The 21,686-nt window shown below is 46.9% G+C and overlaps 1 protein-coding gene across 1 annotated transcript; it reads left to right on the plus strand.

Annotated features, from left to right (window-relative positions):
• The first annotated feature begins 15,096 nt into the window (after positions 1-15,096).
• Positions 15,097-16,530, plus strand: LOC126297911 (uncharacterized). The gene is made up of 2 exons (XM_049989219.1): positions 15,097-15,131; positions 16,128-16,530. Exons 1-2 carry the CDS (start codon positions 15,097-15,099, stop codon positions 16,528-16,530), a joined length of 438 nt encoding a protein of 145 aa, XP_049845176.1.
• Positions 16,531-21,686: the final 5,156 nt, after the last annotated feature.

Genomic DNA, 21,686 nt, shown 5'->3' on the forward strand with positions numbered 1-21,686 from the left:
TGAATATGGCTGTGACCTGTGCAACTTTCCAGTCTTTGGGTACGGATCTTTCGTCTAGCGAACGGATATACATGAATGTTTAGTATAGAGCTAATACATCAGCATACTCCGAACGGAACCTAATTGGTATATAGTCTGGACCAGAAGACTTGCTTTTATTAAGTGATTTAAGTTGTTTCACTACTCCGAGGATATTTACTTCTACGTTACTGATGTTGGCAGCTCTTCTTGATTCGAATTCTGGAATATTTACTTCGTCTTCTTTTGTGATGGCATTTCGGAAGGCTGTGTTTAGTAACTCTGCTTTGGCAGCACTGTCTTCGATAGTATCTCCATTGCTATCGCGCAGAGAAGGCATTGATTGTTTCTTGTCGCCAAAATACTTCAAATACGTCCAGAACCTCTTTGGATTTTCTACCAGGTTTCGAGACAAAGTTTCATCGTGGAAACTGTTAGAAGCATCTCGTATTGAGGTCCGCGCTAAATTTCGAGCTTCTGTAAAAGATCGCCAATCTTGTGGATTTTGCGTTTGTTTAAATTTGGCATGTTTGTTTCGTTGTTTCTGCAACAGTGTTCTAACCCGTTTTGTGTACCTAGGAGGATCAGCTCCGTTGTTTGTTAATTTATTTGATATAAATCTCTCAATTACTGCTGACACTATTTCTTTGAATTTAAGCCACATCTGGTCTACACTTATAATATTAATTTGGAATGAGTGGAGATTGTCTCTCAGGAATGCGCCAAGTGAATTTTTATCTGCTTTTTTGAATAGGTATATTTTTCGCTTATTTTTCGAGGATTTGGGAATTACAATATTCAATCTCGCTACGACAACTCTGTGTTACTAATCCCTGAATTCCGAATAACTAACCATAAAAAATGGTTCAAATTCTCCCACTTTCGAAAATATTGATCCGTTATCAACATACACCATAAAAACCGTGACTTTTGGCTACCAAAAGTACCAACTGTTCGGACGGCCACTTCCATAATTTATATTCATGACAAATCGTCGAAATTTTGTAGTATGTTCTCAAGATGAAGGTCTCGGGGAACCTTGAAACATTTATCGATGTCATTATCCTTTACCGAGATCCAGAGGTTCAGAGTTACTCTACTTACGCATGTAAAACGTGTACGTTATATCAGGTCTGAGGTGTAAATGTAGTTTCAACTGACGTAATGAACACATGGAAAGAGTTCTGGGACCGTCGCAAAGGTTCTGAGGTCACCAAACTATGTTTTTAGACACGGTTTCTTCACCGACGTGATGCTATATGATGCGCTGTCTAGATAATTGGCCCTTATCGATTAGACAGTCTGTATTTTCCTGGACAATATTCGATGTTGCTACGACATAAGAATCTTATAAAAAATACTTTTTCCGTACGAAATTCTTTGTACTTGCAAATAAAATACTGCATTTTTTTTGTATGTGAGATGTAATTGGAAAGTTTTAAGAATGGATCCACTACTGCTTACTGGTTTGGCGGCCAGGTACACGGAGGGTGGGAAGTGAGTCATTGCCTTGTCCTTAAACGCCCTCCGACAGGAAACTGCGATTCCTTTATTCAGTTCGTTGCAGCAGCTGGTTTATGTGCGGGTCTGTTAGGGCTTGATGCCGGATTCTGTCTGCGTGAAAATGGTCGTAAAAACGGAGCAACGAGTTTGTGTGAAATTTTGTTTTAAAACCGGGAAATCTGCTTCTGAGACTTACAAACTATTAAAAACATCTTTTGGAGATAACTGTATGACCCAGTTAAATGTTTTTGTCTGTTTCAACAGATTTAAAAATGGCCGTGAATCATTTGAAGATGAACCGTGGCCTGGCTGTTCTTCCACCTCAAAAACGAATGAAAATACGAGGGTTGTCTGTAAAATAAGATTCCCATGGCGCTACAGTCCTAAAAAGCACTGTTACGGTGGATCCAGCGATCCTGTAGTGTACCTTGGTTCCCCCACTCCAAATCCCCTCCCTAGCTAGCTGCCCGCGAAGCTCAGTCTTGGCTTACAACCGTACGTGTAGCATCTCCCCCACGCTTTGCCCACCAGGTGTGAGCTGCGCTCAGTGATCCGTTTCCTGTCTGCAAAAAACATTTCGTTGGCAGAAATCCATTCCCAGCTATGCGAAATCTATGGAGACAAGTGTATGAGCGTACAACATGTGCGCAAATGGTGCAGAGAGCTCAAGAACGTCCATGATGAGGAGCGTTCTGCACGGCCCTCTGTTTCTGAAGAAACAATCGCAAAAGTGGAGGCAGCGGTACTCTCAGATCGAAGAGTGACGGTTCGTGAGCTCTCCGAAATGATCCCTGATGTCAGCAAAAACTCTACTGACAAGATTTTGACGGAGCATACAGGGTATGCTAAGGTTTGCGTGAGGTGGGTGCCGAGAATGAAGACCACAAACGTCAACGCCTTCAAGCGGCCCAAGAACTTGTACAAGATCACGGAACTCGTGGCGAGGAATACCTCGACTCCATCGTCACTGGAGGCGAGACTTGGATGCACTTCCGCACACCCGAAACCAAAGAACAGTCCAAACAATGGAAGCACCCAGAGTCGCCGATATCGCGAAAATTCAAACAGACGCAAAGTGTCGGAAAAGTGATGGCAACAGTGTTTTGGGACAGGAAGGGGGTATTGTGCGAGTTCTTGCCCACCATTACAACAATTAACGCTGCCGGGTACTGTGAGACACTGTAAAAATTGCGCCGTGCATTTCAAAAGAAGAGGAGGGGTATGCTTAACAAGGGGTGCATTTGCATGAGGATAACGCTCGACCACACACCACTAAAGCCACCAACGAGCTCATCGCAAAATTTGGATGGGGTATTGTCAAACACCCACCCTACAGCCCTGACTTAGCCCCAAGTGCGTACCATCTCTTCCCTGACATGAAGAAACACCTGGGTGGAATGCACAGGAGCGACAGAGAAGAGCTGGAAGAAGCGGTTCTTAGGTATGTGCGCCGCTTGGCGGCAGACTTTTTTGACTCAGGTATTCGAAAGCTCGTTCACTGACTCAGTGGCGACTATGTAGAAAAATGGGTTAAAGTCTGTACTTTTCAAAAATGTACGCATTCATGAAATAAACATGTTTTACACTGTGAAAAAAATTGGGAGCCTTATTTTACGGACACCACTCGTATTGTGAAAGTTCGCGACTTAGTGCGCTATGATCGTAGGCTTACAATTAGGGAGATGGCTGATGAACTTACTTTAAGTTTCTATGTAGTTCAGTCAATTTTAACTGAAGATCAGAACATGCACCGAGTGTCCGCAAATCATTCCAAAAGTGTTGCAAGTGACCAGGAACAATACTGACTTGAAGTGTGCCAAGAACTGATTAATCGGACTAAAACTTACCCAGATGTGTTAAATAGGGTAATTACAGGTGACGAATCATTGGTATATGGATATGATCCTGAAACCAAAATGCAGTCTTCACAGTAGAAGACTCCAGGTTCACCTAGACCGAAAAAAGCACGGCAAAGTTGGTCGAAGGTGAAGACTATGTTGGTGAATTTTTTTGATTCTATCGGTATTGTGCATTATGAATTTACCATTGGAGGACAGAAAATTAACCAGGGGTACAACAAATTTGTCATTGAGCGTTTGCGCGAAAAGGTGCGGGAGAAAAGACCTGCATTGTGAAAAAAGAGGAGTTGGGTGCTACACCATGGCAACGCTCCGGCTCATGGTGCCTTCTCCATCGTTGAATTTTTGACCAAATTCAAAATTCCTGTGCTTCCACAACCACCTTATTCCCCTGATTTGGCCGCTGCGGACTTCTACCTGTTTCCTAAACTGAAATTTTCACTGAAAGGGAAGCGATTTGACTCGATTGAAGACATCCAGGCAAATACATAGAGCGTCATTAACACACTTCAGGAAAAAAAATTCCAGGAATGTTTTCAAAAGTGGAAACACCGTTGGAGACAGTGTGTTCAGTCAGAAGGGGACTATTTTGAAGGTGATGCATCACAGTAGCATGTAAGTACCACCATTGTACAATTACAAGCCTATTATTAAAAGTTTTGAATCACACCACGTACTGTAAGTGTGGCCGAAAAATCATGTATATTTTTATGTAAAGTGAACTTACATTGGATGAGAGACGATTTTGTTTAACGTATTCCTACTTATTTGTTATTTATATGTGTCAATCTATGTCAATGTGACGCAGTATGTAAATAAAGTGTCAAAACTCTACTCACGTGCAGAATCTATATTATTTAAGCAGCACACCCTGATGTAACAGGGAAAGTAAAGGAACTAGCGAAATAATGATAATGTCAGAGTACAAAAAAAAGGCGAATATGCTCCTCTTGAAAAGACTCTCACAAAAGAGTGTGGGAACCAGTAGGTCTCAATCTTCATCCCGCCTTCCTCACCAAAAATTGTGGCATGCGAACGTGTTCGCGCTTTTTTGCACTGAATGAGAGTAGCAGAATGACAGTGATGGTGGACGATACATGAGTCAGTGCCAAAGGGAGAGAAAGTGGCAGTGAAAGAGAGATGGATAAAGGCAATAGCAGTGGGAGCTGAAGAGCGAAGAGGTATGATGGTCAGTGAGAAGCAGTGGCAAGAAAAGAGAAACAGAGAGCACGAAAAATCTGACCGCATTCTCTCATTCCTTACAACACATTTTAAAGTTTCCAGATTTATGGAACAAAACCTCAAACAAACCGTCCCCAAGGATGTGGATGAAGAGGTGACAGTGATGGTTGAAGAGAGAAACAACAGAGTAAATGAGAAAGAGACAGTAAGAATGAGAGAGACAAAGCGTGCATGAAAGACATCGGTAGTGAGGGTACACAGACAGGACAAAGTGTCAATGAGGGAAACAGGAGATAGTGTGAGAGGCACCATATACAAGGTGAATCAAGAAGATATGCAAATATTTTAATATGTTATTCTACAAGTAAAATTAAAGAAAAAACTTCGCCTGAAATTTAGTAACTTAGCTAATATCAAGCACCGCAAAACTGTACGAGTTTAAGTAAAGCACGATTTCGATTTATTTTGCTATTATTGATCTGGTGAATCCAATAAAACATATCCGAGTCGTGTACATGCAGTAGTTTTCCAGAAGATACAGAGAAGCAAAGAAGTAATGTAAAATTTTTAATTTATTAACTACTTGGCCCGATTTGTTTTTTAAATTCCAGACAATTGCACAATGCTCTCCACTGAAGTTGCAAAGAATTTAATTTTGAAAAAATAATAGTAATAACATTAACTGAAACAGTATGAAGGTGCCAGATAATCTGCTTTTATTAATACCATAGCACACATGTATTCCTGTTAAACCGCAAAAAACAAAGCTCAGTGTTAAGGAAGTTGAACAGTGTACATACACTTTAACAATAAATTCACAATAAATGTTCAAAAATGTCTCCGCCGAGTTCAATGCATTTAGCTGCACGTGCATGAACACATTTTGTTGCTCATCTCAATTTCACAGGGTTGTTCCTAATTTCGTCTGTTGCATCTTTGCTTCTCTGGATGTTTTGGAAAACTACTGCAGGTACACATCTGGGACATGTTTTATTAGATACAGCAGACCAATAACAACAAAATAAATGGAAACTTTGTACAGTTTTGCGATGGCTTCATGTTAGGGAAGTTGCTAGATTTCAGGCAAGATCTTTTATTAGCCATAACTTCGTAACTAAACATTTCCGGACCTATGTTTATATGAACTTTTGCCTTTAGTTTTACTTGTAGAATAACACATTAAAATATTTTCATATCTTTATGAATCACCCTGTATATGTTGTCTCTCCCATTATCTCGTATTTCTCTCATTGGCACTTTGTCCTATCTGTGTACGCCACTGTCTCTCTCTTCATCACTTTCTCTCGCTCTTACTTACCAATTTCTCCTTCTCTGACACTTTTACTGTGTCTGACTCACTACCAGTGTCTTTCATGCACACTTTGTCTCTCTCATTCTCACTTTCTCTTTTTTTCTCACTTACTCTGCTGTTTCTCTCTTCAACCACCACTGTAACCTCTCCACCCACATCCTTGGGAATGGTTTGTTTGGATTTTGTTTCCTAGATCTGGAAACTTTAAAACGTGTTATAAGGGATGAGAGAAATTGGTCAAGTTTTTTCGTGCTCGCTCTTTCTCTTTTCCTGCCACTGTCTCTCGCTGACCATTAATAGCTCCTCACTCTCCAGCTCCTGCTGCTATTGCCTTCATCCATCTCTCTTTCTCTTTCACTGCAACTTTCTCTCTGGCACAATAACTCTCTCTACTCTCGTTCTCTACCTCTGGCCCTGACTCCTCTACATTCCATCACCATTCTCCCTCTGCTACTCTCTTTCATTGCAAGACAGCACGAATGTGTTTGCATGCCAAAAGTTTTGGTGAGGAAGATACTTTACTATCAGAGACTCTTCAAGAGCTGTATATTCATCGTTTATTGCTCCAACAGGAGCATTTTTCAGCTGGTTCTCCAAGTATAATTTTCTGCATTACATGGAAATTATTGATTTTATCGTATCATAAGTAAATGAAGGTGAATAAGTTTTGTTTTACAGGTGTAATATACAATGTGTAATTACAAGAAACTAATTCCGCTCCCACGAGTTGTCTCGCCATTAAGCATCTGCTGGCCTACCACATAAGACTCGAGGGCATTGACAGAGTCATGCTGTTACTATTCGTCCATGATACTGGCGCAGCTACGATAAGCGCATGTAACCTATCTTAGGAGTCCAGTAGCTTGTATCCGATGCACCACTGATCTTTTACTGAACCCTTTGCACCATACCCAAATTGCTTTGCGATTGCATTCTACAGGCTCCATGCCGACTTCTCTCCAACAGACTAATGCCGCTCTCAGGAGTTGTCTCGCCATTAGGCGGGTGCAGTGCAACTGCAACTGCATAAGCCAGCCGGGGTGGCCGAGCGGTTCTAGGCGCTACAATCTGGAATCCATGATACTGGCGCAGCTACGATAACCGCATGTAACCTATCTTAGGAGTCCAGTAGCTTGTATCCGATGCACCACTGATCTTTTACTGAACCCTTTGCACCATACCCAAATTGCTTTGCGATTGCATTCTACAGGCTCCATGCCGACTTCTCTCCAACAGACTAATGCCGCTCTCAGGAGTTGTCTCGCCATTAGGCGGGTGCAGTGCAACTGCAACTGCATAAGCCAGCCGGGGTGGCCGAGCGGTTCTAGGCGCTACAATCTGGAATCCATGATACTGGCGCAGCTACGATCACCGCATGTAACCTACCTTAGGAGTCCAGTACCTTGTATCCGATGCACCACTGATCTTTTACTGAACCCTTTGCACCATCACACTGACGATGCGACACCCAAATTGCTATGCGATTGCATTCTACAGGCTCCATGCCGACTTCTCTCGAACAGACTAATGTCGCTCTCAGGAGTTGTCTCGCCATTAGGCGGGTGCAGTGCAACTGCACCTGCATAAGCCGGCCGGGGTGGCCGAGCGATTCTAAGCGCTACAGTCGGAATCGCGCGACCGCTACGGTCGCAGGTTCGAATCCTAACTCGGGCATGGGTGAGTGTGATGTCCTTAGGTTAGTTAGGTTTAAGTAGTTCTAAGTTCTAGGGGACTGATGACCTCAGATGTTAAGTCCCATAGTGCTCAGAGCCATTTGAACCATTTGCAACTGTTTAAGCCTCCTGAATAATGTCGGATTCATGCTATGAAACTGGCGTGGCTACGGTCGCCGCAAGGGTCCACTCCTGGGAGTGCAGCAGGTTTGTATGCACTGCACTGCTGTCCATTTACTGCAACCGTTTCACCCTTGCATTGACAATGCAACACAGAAATTGCTGCATGGAACCTCTCCAGGGATCCAGTAGCTAGTATTCGTTGCACAACTGCCTATTTATTGTAACCTTCGCAGCCTAACATTGACAGTGAGACAGAAATTTTATTGAGGCTGAATTTTACAGGCACGACGCCGACTTCTATATAACGCTCGCAGCCTTACACTGGCATTGAGACACAGAAATTGTAACGAGATTGAATTTTACAGGCTCCACGCCGACATCTGTATATGGGACCAATGCTGCCGTTAGGAGTTATCTCGCCATTAGGCAAGTGCTCGGCTATTTCAAAGGCCTAGAGGACACTGTGAAAGACAGTCTGCTAGTGTACATCTATCATACTGGTGTGGCTACAGTCATCTATGGAAGCTCTCCTTGGACTCAAGTATCTGATATCCGATTCAACAGTGAGCGTTTACTGTAACCCTAACACCATCACAATGACGATGCAACACGGAAATTACGTCGTGATTGCATATGACAGGCTCCATGCCGACTTCTCTCCAAGTGACTAACACTGCTACAGATCCCGTATGGAACTTCTACTAGGAGTCAAGTAGCTTGTTTCCGATGCACCACTGCCAATTTAAAATAACGCTCGCACCCTCACATTGACCATTTAACACAGAAATTGCGTCGCAATGGAATACTACACACTACATGTCGATTTCTTTTCAAGGCATACCGGCCTCAGGAGATATCTCGCCCTTAGGCTGGTCCAGGGATATAGCAATGAGTAGAGGACATTGTCGATCACCCTGCTAGCATACTTCTATGATACTGGTGCGGCTACGATCAACGCATGGAACCTCTCATGGGAGTCAAGTAGTTTGTATCCGATTAATGGGAGTCCAGTAGCTAGTATCCGATTCACAACTGCCCATTTACTGTACCCTTCGCCATGAGACATTCACGATGTAACACAGAATTTTCGTCGTGATTGAAAACTACAGCCTCCATGTCGACATCTCTCCAAGCGACTAACGCAGCTACTGCCACCATGTGGAACTTCTCCTGGGACTCAAGTAGCTTTTTTCCGATGCACCACTGCCAGTTTAGTGTAGTACGGCCAAAATTTCAGGAAACATTCCTCACACACAAAGAAAGAAACTATGTTATGTGGACATGTGTCCGGAACGCTCACTTTCCATGTTACAGCTCATTTTATTACTCCTCTTCAAATCACATTAATCATGAAATGGAAACACACAGCAACAGAACGTACCAGCGTGAATTCAAACACTTTGTTACAGGAAATGTTCAAAATGTCCTCCGTTAGCGAGGATACATGCATCCACCCTCCGTCGCATGGAATACCTGATGCGCTGATGCAGCCCTGGAGAATGGCGTATTGTATCACAGCCGTCCACAATACGAGCACGAACAGTCTCTATATTTTGTACCGGGGTTGCGTAGACAAGAGCTTTCAAATGCCTCCATAAATGAAAGTCAAGAGAGTTGAGGTCACGAGAGCGTGGAGGCCATGGAATTGGTCCGCCTCTACCATTCCATCGGTCACCGAATCTGTTGTTGAGAAGTGTACGAACACTTCGACTGAAATGTGCAGGAGCTCCATCGTGCATGAATCACATGTTGTGTCGTGCTTTTAAAGGCGCACTAGCAGCACAGGTAGATTATCCCGTATGAAATCATGATAACGTGCTCCATTGAGCGTAGGTGGAAGAACATGGGGCCCAATCAAGACATTACCAACAATGCCTGCCCAAAATCTATGTTGATGACGTGATTGCACAATTGCGTGCGGATTCTCGTCAGCCCACACATGTTGATTGTGAAAATTTACAATTTGATCATGTTGGAATGAAGCCTCATCCGTAAAGAGAACATTTGCACTGAAAAGAGGATTGACACATTGTTGGATGAACCATTCGCAGAAGTGTACCCGTGGAGGCCAATCAGCTGCTGATAGTGCCTGCACACGCTGTACATGGTACGGAAACAACTGGTTCTCCCGTAGCACTCTCCATACAGTGACGTGGTCAACGTTACCTTGTACAGCAGCAACTTCTCTGACGCTGACATTTGGGTTATCGTCAACTGCTCGAAGAATTGCCTCGTCCATTGCAGGCGTCCTCGTCGTTCTAGGTCTTCCCCAGTCGCGAGTCATAGGCTGGAATGTTCCGTGCTCCCTAAGACGCCGATCAATTGGTTCGAACGTCTTCCTGTAGGGACACCTTCGTTCTGGAAATCTGTCTCGATACAAACGTGCCGCGCCACGGCTATTGCCCCGTGCTAACCCATACATGAAATGGGCATTTGCCAACTCCGCGTTTGTAAACATTCCACTGACTGCAAAACCACGTTCGTGATGAACACTAACCTGTTGATGCTACGTACTGATGTGCTTGATGCTAGTACTGTAGAGCAATGAGTCGCATGGCAGCGCAAGCACCGAAGTCAACATTACCTTCCTTCAATTGGGCCAACTGGCGGTGAATCGAGGAAGTACAGTACATACTGATGAAACTAAAATGAGCTCTAACATGGAAATTAAGCATTTCCGGACACATGTCCGCATAACATCTTTTCTTTATTTGTGTGTGAGGAATGTTTCCTGAAAGTTTGGCCGTACATTTTTTAACACCCTGTATATTCAGGTTCCCGTAAACCCCTTTGAGATACAAAAGTTGGCGACGAGGTTTCCCCTTTTTTTCTCACATCATTTCCTTTCTTTGCTCGATACTGCTTTGATTTCGTACTAACCTCAGTATAAGACTTTCATTTGTGTAAATCATGGCTTCGCCGCAGAAACAGGCTTCGCCGTCCGATCTTGTACATTTCCAGGCTCAGCAAATGACACAGGTGCTTACTGCCATAAGTGGACTGGCCACACTACAAACTGCAGCTACTTCGGCGCCTCCGACTCCACCGCCTGTAACGACGCCGTCGCCGACGGCGCCGCCATTTCGTGCCTTCAATCCTGATGTTGAACGCTGGCCAGAACACATCGCACAGCTCGAGACACACTTCGCAGCATACAACATACCAGGTACACAGCGGCTTGCCTGTTTCGTTGCCAACGCTGGTGTTATGCTGTACCGTGTGCTCGTGAAGTTGTTTCCCACCACCCGCCCAGAAACTAAAACTTACGACGAAGTGATAGACGTTTGGAACACCGACCTCCGTGACAGTGAGAATGTGGTAGCTCCACGCTAACAATTCTTTCGCCTCCGGCGTGGCCCTACCCAGTCGAATAAATCTTGGTTAGCGGACCTTCAGGGACTAACTTCTGATTGTGACTTTAATTACTCGTGTGGACGCTCATATGCAGATATAGTGATTAGAGACGCTATTGCGCAGAATGTGGCGGATCACCGCTTCCGCCGACAAATATTCAGGTTTAAAAACCCGTCTGTGCAGGAAGTAGTGGACTTGCTAGACAGACAAGATACATTAAACATGGCTACTTCCGGGTTCGACGTGACCCCGGGTGTGTGTACTGTTAACGTGGCACGACAGGTGCCCTTCCGCCCAATCCCACACAGCGCTGCTCGCGCGCAAGTAAAAACGTTTCAAACCAGGCACCCACTAAGAAACTGAAATCCTGCCCAAATTGCTTTCGTGCCCACCCACGGGACAGTTGCCCATACCGTCAAGCACAGTGTTATTTTTGTAGAAAGAAAGGACATGTGCAAGCTGTGTGTAGTAAGAGAAACTCTAATTCACAACATGTCTCCCGTTCGCGTGACTCGCGTGGGCGTCACCGCCACGGAAACCGCCGTAATTATGATTTTCATCAGCCTATGGACATTAATGCAATTTACTCAAAGCCTTCTGCTTCACGTGCGTCAACAGCTCGTCGTGTGAATCAAGTTTTGCCAGACACTTCCTCTCGCATTCAGCGCGATGCGAGGAAACTTTGTGTGGCTTTGCACATTTGTGGACGTTCTGTTCGCATGCAGCTGGACACTGGTGCGTCAGTTTCCTTACTGAACAAATCTACGTATGACTTGATTGGTTCGCCCCCGCTTCATCGTTCGCATTCCACGCTGACTGCAGTTACTGGACAGGAAATCTCAGTGTTCGGCGTGTGTAGTTTGCAAGCCATGTATGGTGTAACGACCCGTACAGTGTCTTTCCATGTGCTCCGCTCTAGTGAGCATTTTTGGCATGGACGCATTTGAACTTTTTGGCCTCGCAGTTCAGTACAATGTACTTTGCATCAGCGCTAGTGACCACGCAGACAGTGTTGCCGCACTATGCGATGATTTTGCTGAACTCTTTTCTGATGGACTTTGCAGTGCATGTTGTAGTTAAAGACAATGTCGTGCCTATTTTCCGGCGTGCACGCCCGGTAGCGCATGCACTGGGCGACGCCGTAGCTGCTGAACTTACGCATTTGCAAAATAGTGGTGTAATTGAACCTGTTTCTGCTTCTGTTGTGTTAGCGGAAGATCCAACACCGTGTTACGAGTGGAGGCCGAAATGCACGCGTTTTAGCTCACGCAGGCTGGCGTGAGGAGGGAAGAACTATACTGACGTGAGGTCAGGAACATGACAAGGAATGAGAATTCAGAAAGCGGACGTAATTACCTTCATACTTTAATCCATTAATGATGAACGTCGCTCTTGACGGTACATGATTCATAATATTATCTGTTCGGAAAACATTCTTGAAGTAATTATAGTAACTGAATATGACGCCTTGCTAGGTCGTCTCTGCGTCTCTGCAAATGAGAGCGTATGTAGACAGTGAACCATCGCTAGCAAAGTCGGCTGTACAACTGGGGCGAGTGCTAGATAGTCTCTCTAGACTGGATTCGTGATTTCCTGTCAGGAAGGTCGCAGTTCGTAGTAATAGACGGCAAATCATCGAGTAAAACTGAAGTGATATCAGGTGTTCCCCAGGGAAGCGTCCTGGGACCTCTACCGTTCCTGATCTATATAAATGACCTGGGTGACAATCTGAGCAGTTCTCTTAGACTGTTCGCAGATGATGCTGTAATTTACCGTCTAGTAAGGTCATTCGAAGACCAGTATCAGCTGCAAAGCGATTTAGAAAAGATTGCTGTATGGTGTGTCAGGTGGCAGTTGACGCTAAATAACGAAAAGTGTGAGATGATCCACATGAGTTCCAAAAGAAATCCGTTGGAATTCGATTACTCGATAAATAGTACAATTCTCAAGGCTGTCAATTCAACTAAGTACCTGGGTGTTAAAATTACGAATAACTTCAGTTGGAAGGACCACATAGATAATATTGTCGGGAAGGCGAGCCAAATGTTGCGTTTCATTGGCAGGACACTTAGAAGATGCAACAAGTCCACTAAAGAGACAGCTTACACTACACTCGTTCGTCCTCTGTTAGAATATTGCTGCGCGGAGTGGGATCCTTACCAAGTGGGATTGACGGAGGACATCGAGAGGGTGCAAAGAAGGGCAGCTCGTTTTGTATTATCGCGTTATAGGGGAGAGAGTGTGGCAGATATGATACACGAGTTGGGATGGAAGTCATTACAGCATAGACGTTTTTCGTCGCGGCGAGACCTTTTTACGAAATTTCAGTCACCAACTTTCTCTTCCGAATGCGAAAATATTTTGTTGAGCCCAACCTACATAGGTAGGAATGATCATCAAAATAAAATAAGAGAAATCAGAGCTTGAACAGAAAGGTTTAGGTGTTCGTTTTTCCCGCTCGCTGTTCGGGAGTGGAATAGTAGAGAGATAGTATGATTGTGCTTCGATGAACCCTCTGCCAAGCACTTAAATGTGAATTGCAGAGTAGTCATGTAGATGTAGACGTGTGGGGGCGCTCGGTCTGCAATCACCGATAGTGGCGACACGCGGGTCCGACGTATACTAACGGACCGCGGCCGATTTAAAGGCTACCACCTAGCAAGTGTGGTGTCTGGCGATGACACCACAGCTTCGCCATGGGCTTCGCCTACAGTGTGTGTGAAAACCACATGGTCGTCTCCGTATTTGTGCTGATTTTAAGTATACAGTAAATCCCCAGACAGCGGTAATTACATTTCCCTTACCGCGTCCTGAAGACATTTTTGATAAGCTTGGTGCGGGAAAATTCTTTTCTACGATTGACTTGCGGGATGCATACTTTCAGAATCGGCTCGACGAACAGCCCAGCGCTATTTTGAGATCAAAAAAATGTTCAAATGTGTGTTAAATCCTATGGGACTTAACTGCTAAAGTCATCAGTCCCTAAGCTTACACACTACTTAACCTAACTTATCCGAAGGACACACACCCATGCCCAAGGGAGGACTCCAACCTCCGCTTGACCAGCCGCACAGTCCACGACTGCAGCGTCAAGACCGCTCAGCTAATCCTACGCGGCTATTTTGTGATCAACAGCCACCTTGACTTGTTCAAGTTTCGCTGCCTTCCGTTCGGTTGTGCTTCGGTTCCAGTTATTTTTCAGTCTTATTTGCAGCAGTTGTGTACCACTGTCCCTGGTTGCTCAAATTATCTGGACGATATAGTTATATCAGGTCGCACCCCTGACGAACATTTGCAGGCAGGACTAAAGTGTAACAAAGACAAGTGCAAATTTTTTCAAACTGAGGTTCAGTATTTAGGACATATGATTAACGGACAGGGTATCCACCACTCGCCGACACATATCAGTGTGATTAGAGACTTGCCAGCAGACAGGAGCTAGAAAGAACTTCAGTTTGTGTTGGGCAAAATTACATATTATATTCGATTTATACCAAATGCAGCGCAGATTTGCAGCGCCTTTGCATCGCCTTCGGCGTAAGAACGTTCCTTTTGTTTGATCTTCAGATTGTCACACTGCTTTCCACAAGCTAAAATCTGCTTTTTTTTAGTGATAGCTGTTTGATTCCTTTCGATCCCTCCAAACCAGTTGTTTTGGCTGTCGATGCATCTTTGCACGGTATCGGAGCGGTTCTTTCGCATCGCATTAATTCTGTCGATCGTCCGATCGTTTTCGCGTCTAAGTTGCTCAATTCTGCCCAGCAAAACTATGCTCAGATCGAGAAAGAAGCTTTAGCTATTGTATATGGAGTAACAAAGTTTCATGATTTTTTGTAGGTTGAAAGTTCTATTTGGTCACCGAACATAAGCCTTTGACGTCGTTGTTCCACCTGTCAAAGCCAGTTCCGGCCCATACTGCACAAAATTTGTCCAACTACAGTTACGAAATCTTGTTTCGGCCTACGGCCCAGCATGGCAATGCTGATGCCGAATTGTCATGCATGTTTATTGAATCGCAATATAAGCAATTATCTGATGTTTTCCGGTGGATTTTCGTCGCATTGCTTCCGCGATGGCCGCTGATGCTTCTTTGCAGATTCTTTTTCAGTATATTCGTACTCAATGGCCTCCATCTGGTACACAGAGCCGGCCGCGGTGGTCTCGCGGTTCTAGGCGCGCAGTCCGGAACCGTGCGACTGCTACGGTCGCAGGTTCGAATACTGCCTCGGGCATGGATGTGTGTGATGTTCTTAGGTTAGTTAGGTTTAAGTAGTTCTAAGTTCTAGGGGACTAATGACCACAGCAGTTGAGTCCCATAGTGCTGAGAATTTACTTGCTAACTGTCGCTCTTGCACGGAACATCACTCTGCTCTCTGTCAGCGCTTATTTGCGTGGCCGACTCCTACTGCGCCTTGGAAGCGCGTTCACATTGATTTTGCGGGTCCTTTCTGGGACACCCGCTGGTTGATAGTTATTTATGCGTACAGCAACTTTACTTTTGTTGTCCCAATGTCATCTAATAAATCTACAGCACTATTTGGGGTTTGACGTCTATTTTTTGCATTGAGGGCCTTCCTGAATTTATTGTCTCCGCCAATGGCCCCCAATTCATGTCCGCAGAGTTTGAAGCGTTCTGTGCTGGTAATGGCATTCGCCATCTGACCTCAGCCCCGTTCCACCCCCAGCCGAACGGCGAGGCTGAACGATTTGTGCGTATGTTTAAGTCGCAGATAAGCAAGGTGCGCGCCATGCACTCTCTCAAGCGCACACTCTGGCCTTTCCTTGCTTCCCATCGCTCTCAGCCGTGCGGCAACCATTCCCCAGCGGAATTGCTACATGCCCACGCCCATCGGTCGCTCCTGAAGCTATTGCACCCGCCGCCGCTCTCTCCCGCTACTTCGCGTCGTTCTGGCTTGGCGCCGCACGATTTGGTGTTGTATTGCGTTTTCTCTGGCAGGCAGCGCCGGGAGCAGGGGGGCATTCTTCGTCAGCTTGGCAGCGCCTTATTTCTCATTCCTGGACCCTCCGGCACCGTCAAGCGACACTCGAACCAGATTCGTTTGTGTCATACTCGGTTTCCTGCCGCTGGTTGTTTTCCGGCAGAATTGGAGGCTTCGCGGCTTCCGCCGCCTCAGCCCACGCCTCCACCGACGGCGCCTCCGACGCTCGCGCCTCCGTGAGCGCGCCTGCCGTCGTCGCAGCTGCCGCTCTGTTCACCGGCTCCGAACAGGCGCCTCCCGCTGCCGGCACGGCCCCACCTCCGGCCACCGCCGTGCCACCGCCGCCGTGTCCCTCCGCGGTGCTGGAGCTGATGGACGCTGAGGCTGCTGTCACGCCGCCGCCACTGCCGCCGCCATCGCCCATGGAGGTCGTTGCTCCGCCTCCTCCTCTGAGCATACCCAGTAGTGGGGGTGGCCTGGGCAGGTTTACCACGGGGTGTTTTCCTCGCCCCCTCGCGAGCAATTCGGGGTCGCGGGTGGACAGCGCAGCCCGGCAGTTCCGCTGACCGCCCCCTCAGCTGCTGCCCCCCTGGGCCCTCCACCCACCGTCGGAAGCCATACTCGACGAAGGTGTGTCGTTTCAGGGAGGAGGGATGTGGTATCGATAGCTAGCATGCCATGGTGTAGCTGCCAGTTAAGTTTGCCCTCTAGCAGGCGCTGTTCAGCTCTACGAGCACCACTGTAGATTCAGCCCATTTGATCAACAGCAGATGGCCGGGACACTTAGCTTCAGCTTGAGACTATGCTCATCTGTACAAGTTATGTATGCCTCTGTATATATATTCAGGCTGCAGTAAACCGCATTTATTTACATGCAGTACCTGCGTATTTTTCCTGCTCCTGCTCCTACCCCCGTGGCGCCTTCCAGGTGGGATACAAAAGAGACTAATACCACCCTCTGGAGTTATCTCACCATTAGGCTGGTCCAGGGCAGTAGCATATGAGTTGAGGACATTGTCAGCATCACTCTGCAAGTGTACATGTATGATACTAGGGCATCTTCCATCAAGGCATGGATCCTCTCATGGAAGTCAAGTAGCTTCTATCCGATTAATGGGGGTCCAATAGCTTGTATCCAATTCACGACAACCCGTTTACTGTAAACCTCTCTACATTCACTGACGATGCAACACAGAATTTTCGTAGTGATTGAAAACTACAGGCTGTATGCCGACATTTCTCCAAACGACTAATGCAGCTAAGGTCACCCTGTGGAACTTCTTCTGGGAGTCAAGTAGCTTGTTTCCGATATACCACTGCCAGTTTACTGTAACCCTAGCATTGATGGCTTAACACAGAAATTGCGTCGCGATTCAGTACTACACACTCCATGCCGATTTCTTTTCAAGAGACGCATACCACCCTCAGGAGTTATCTCGCCATTAGGCAGGTCCAGAGCTACAGCACATGAGTAGAGGACATTATTTGCGTCACTCTGCTAGTGTACATCTGTGATACTGGGGCGGATACGGTCAATGCATGGAACCACTCATGGCAGTCAAGTTGTTCATATCCAATTAATGTGAGTCGAGTTGCTTGTATCCGATTCATGACTGCTGGTTTACTGTACCCCTCCCTATAAGACACTGACGATGCAACACAGAAATTCCATCGCCGTTGAATACTACAGTTTACTGTAACACACGCACCCTCACATTGACGATGCAGCACAGAATTTTCTTCGTGATAGAATATTACAGGCTCTATGCTACTTCGCTCCAAGTAACTAACACGGAAACAGACACCGTATGGAACTTCTCTTGGGAGTCAAGTAACTTGTTTCCGATGCACCACTGCCAAATTATTGTAGCCCACGCGTCCTCACACTGACATGCTACACAGAAATTGCGTCGAGGTATAATACTACAGATACCATCACCTGTTCTCTCCAAGCTACTAACGGTGCTACGGACAACGTATGGAGCCGGCCGCGGTGGTCTCGCGGTTCTAGGCGCGCAGTCCGGAACCGTGCGACTGCTACGGTCGCAGGTTCGAATCCTGCCTCGGGCATGGATGTGTGTGACGTCCTTAGGTTAGTTAGGTTTAAGTAGTTCTAAGTTCTAGGGGACTGATGACCACAGCAGTTGAGTCCCATAGTGCTCAGAGCCATTTTATTTTAACATCTTATGGAACTTTTCCGGAGAGTCAAGTAGCTTCTTTCCGATGCACCAATGCCAGTTGCTGTAACCCTCGCACCTTCACATGGACGATGCAATACAGAAATTTCGTAGCGGAGTAATATTACCGGCTCCATGCCGATTTCTGTCGAAGCGAGTAATGAGGCTACGGACACGCTATTGAATTTCTCCTGGGAGTCAAGTAGCTTCTTTCCGATTCACCACTGCTAGTATACTGTAACCCTCGCACCCTCAGATTGACGATTTAACACAGAAACTGCGTCGCGATAGAATACTACACACTCTATGCCGATTTATTTTCTAGAGACTACACTCCTGGAAATTGAAATAAGAACACAGTGAATTCATTGTCCCACGAAGGGGAAACTTTATTGACACATTCCTGGGGTCAGATACATCACATGATCACACCGACAGAACCACAGGCACATAGACACAGGCAACAGAGCATGCACAATGTCGGCACTAGTACAGTGCTGGATGTAGTCCTGTGGAACGGCTTGCCATGCCATTTCCACCTGGCGCCTCAGTTATACCAGCGTTCGTGCTGGACGTGCAGACCGCGTGAGACGACGTTTCATCCAGTCCCAAACATGCTCAATGGGGGACAGATCCGCAGATCTTGCTGGCCAGGGTAGTTGACTTACACCTTCTAGAGCACGTTGGGTGGCACGGGATACATGCGGACGTGCATTGTCCTGTTGGAACAGCAAGTTCCCTTGCCGGTCTAGGAATGGTAGAACGATGGGTTCGATGACGGTTTGGATGTACCGTGCACTATTCAGTGTCCCCTCGACGATCACCAGAGGTGTACGGCCAGTGTAGGAGACCGCTCCCCACACCATGATGCCGGGTGTTGGCCCTGTGTGCCTCGGTCGTATGCAGTCCTGATTGTGGCGCTCACCTGCACGGCACCAAACACTCATACGACCATCATTGGCACCAAGGCAGAAGCGACTCTCATCGCTGAAGACGACACGTCTCCATTCGTCCCTCCATTCACGCCTGTCGCGACACCACTGGAGGCGGGCTGCACGATGTTGGGGCGTGAGCGGAAGACGGCCCAACGGTGTGCGGGACCGTAGCCCAGCTTCATGGAGACGGTTGCGAATGGTCCTCGCCGATACCCCAGGAGCAACAGTGTCCCTAATTTGCTGGGAAGTGGCGGTGCGGTCCCCTACGGCACTGCGTAGGATCCTACGGTCTTGGCGTGCATCCGTGCGTCGCTGCGGTCCGGTCCCAGGTCGACGGGCACGTGCACCTTCCGCCGACCACTGGCGACAACATCGATGTACTGTGGAGACCTCACGCCCCACGTGTTGAGCAATTCGGCGGTACGTCCACCCGGCCTCCCGCATGCCCACTATACGCCCTCGCTCAAAGTCCATCAACTGCACATACGGTTCACGTCCACGCTGTCGCGGCATGCTACCAGTGTTAAAGACTGCGATGGAGCTCCGTATGCCACGGCAAACTGGCTGATACTGACGGCGGCGGTGCACAAATGCTGCGCAGCTAGCGCCATTCGACGGCCAACACCGCGGTTCCTGGTGTGTCCACTGTGCCGTGCGTGTGATCATTGCTTGTACAGCCCTCTCGCAGTGTCCGGAGCAAGTATGGTGGGTCTGACACACCGGTGTCAATGTGTTCTTTTTTCCATTTCCAGGAGTGTAGATGTCTAACGGAGTCAGTTTCCATTTGTCCATAACAGGTTGTTTTCACGGGTAAGGGGTCATGTGAGATCCAGTTAGTTAGGGCAGAAGCAGAAGCTTCGAAGTGTCAGAGAATAATAGTGAAGTCTACGCCACATTTTCAGCAAGTTGTGAGGCATTGGTTGTATTCAGTATTCGCTACGGAGAGGATATCAGCCAAGTGTTATGACAATGGGAATTTGTCAGCAACCATGGAGATGGAATTACGGGACAGTGCTTTGCTAATCAACGGGACAAATTGCGAAATAGTAGGGGATCATTTCAGCTTACCAGCAACAGTCCGGGAGTCACCAAAGTTACAGGTATTCATCTGACGTTGTACTGGCCAGATGCGTCACTCAGCATTGCTCCAGGAGAAAATTTGATGTATATTAACAACACCTTGGATGCTACACTATTGCAAATGATAGATAACCTAGTAGACTCGGAGAAAGGTCAAATTTAAATGCAGAAATTATTGAGGCATGTGGAGGGGTACAATACCAGGTGGAAACGTAGCATAGTGACCATTGGTATTTCAACCAGTACTACTACCATGTTGATTGTATTTATCGGTGTGGTATATTAAAACGGAGAATTCAGCATGTTAATGCAAGACCGCTCCATGTGTTCCCTGTAGAATGGATTACCAGTAGGGCATGAGTCAGGGCAACCTGGATGTATATAGGGAAGAAGTAGAATATAGGATAGAACTAGAGTTAGCGTATAGAGTAAATTCGAGGATGAATTTAATTTTTAGGAGGAAGTAGTGTTGCGGCCACATGTAGCAAGTGTTACTTCACGCAGTAGAGAATGGCAAAACAGAGGCAGCCGGCGACTGAGGCAATGCGAAGTAAGCGTGGCACAGATAGCCTTGCTGACAGAAACAGTCTACCAACCGGCTGACGTAAGGACTCATACAGACCGAGCTCCGAGCGAAGCCTGGAGAGTGCTGAGTAAGGGGAAGTGAGGCCAGCACGCTAAGTTACGGTGCAATATACTGCGGGAGTAATAACAAAAAGCTAAAAAAACGTCCTCCTGCCAGATATAAATAGTGGAGCGCAGGCAGCAACAGACAGAAGCCATTAGGAAGCAGTTCTGATCTGAGGACGGACATGGTCGATGTCCAAATGTTCAATCTTTGTAGGTGATGATTCCGGAAGCCTATTCCAGCTCACAGGAGTCATCCGTTCACTGCCAGATGTCAACTTCAGCTCTGGAGGTCGCCCTGCGTTCGGTCCGCACCATTGCTGACTAACTACAGTGAGAACTTCCAGCAGGACCGGCTGCAGCGCGGTCTTGGACAAGGACGCCACCGAGGACTGACGCCTGGACTTCACAGCAACCCGGCCCACGGCGCATGGTCCGTCCATGACAGAACCTCGCGGACATCGCCACTGACGGCTTCCCACCAGCCAGTGCCGCAGACATCGGCAGCTGACCTCACGATGACGCGGCTCCATGGCCGTGCCGTTCCGGTCTCTCCAAGCGGCGACGAGTTCATCTCAACCACAGGGCATCCTGGCTTCAGCGGAGCACTGGTGGCCTGAGGCTTCCGAGTGCGATCAGTGGCGCGCATTGTCGGAGAATCTACACAGCAGCAGCCAGGCGGAGGGATCCGCAGGGCTGCGCAGCGATGACGAGGGAGAAATTGTAAAGAAAGTTCAATAAATAACTGTAAAACTCCACGCCGTCTCAGTCTTCGGCGCACCCACTGTGTCTGCTGCTAACAAATTGTGCAGAAGTCGTAACAAGTATCAAATGGCCATAACATTACTGTGGCTCTCGCTCCCTTACATTGACGATGTAACATAGAAGTTGCGTCACGATTCA

This window comes from Schistocerca gregaria, chromosome X, assembly GCF_023897955.1.
Source record: "Schistocerca gregaria isolate iqSchGreg1 chromosome X, iqSchGreg1.2, whole genome shotgun sequence".
NCBI classification, from domain to species: domain Eukaryota; kingdom Metazoa; phylum Arthropoda; class Insecta; order Orthoptera; family Acrididae; genus Schistocerca; species Schistocerca gregaria.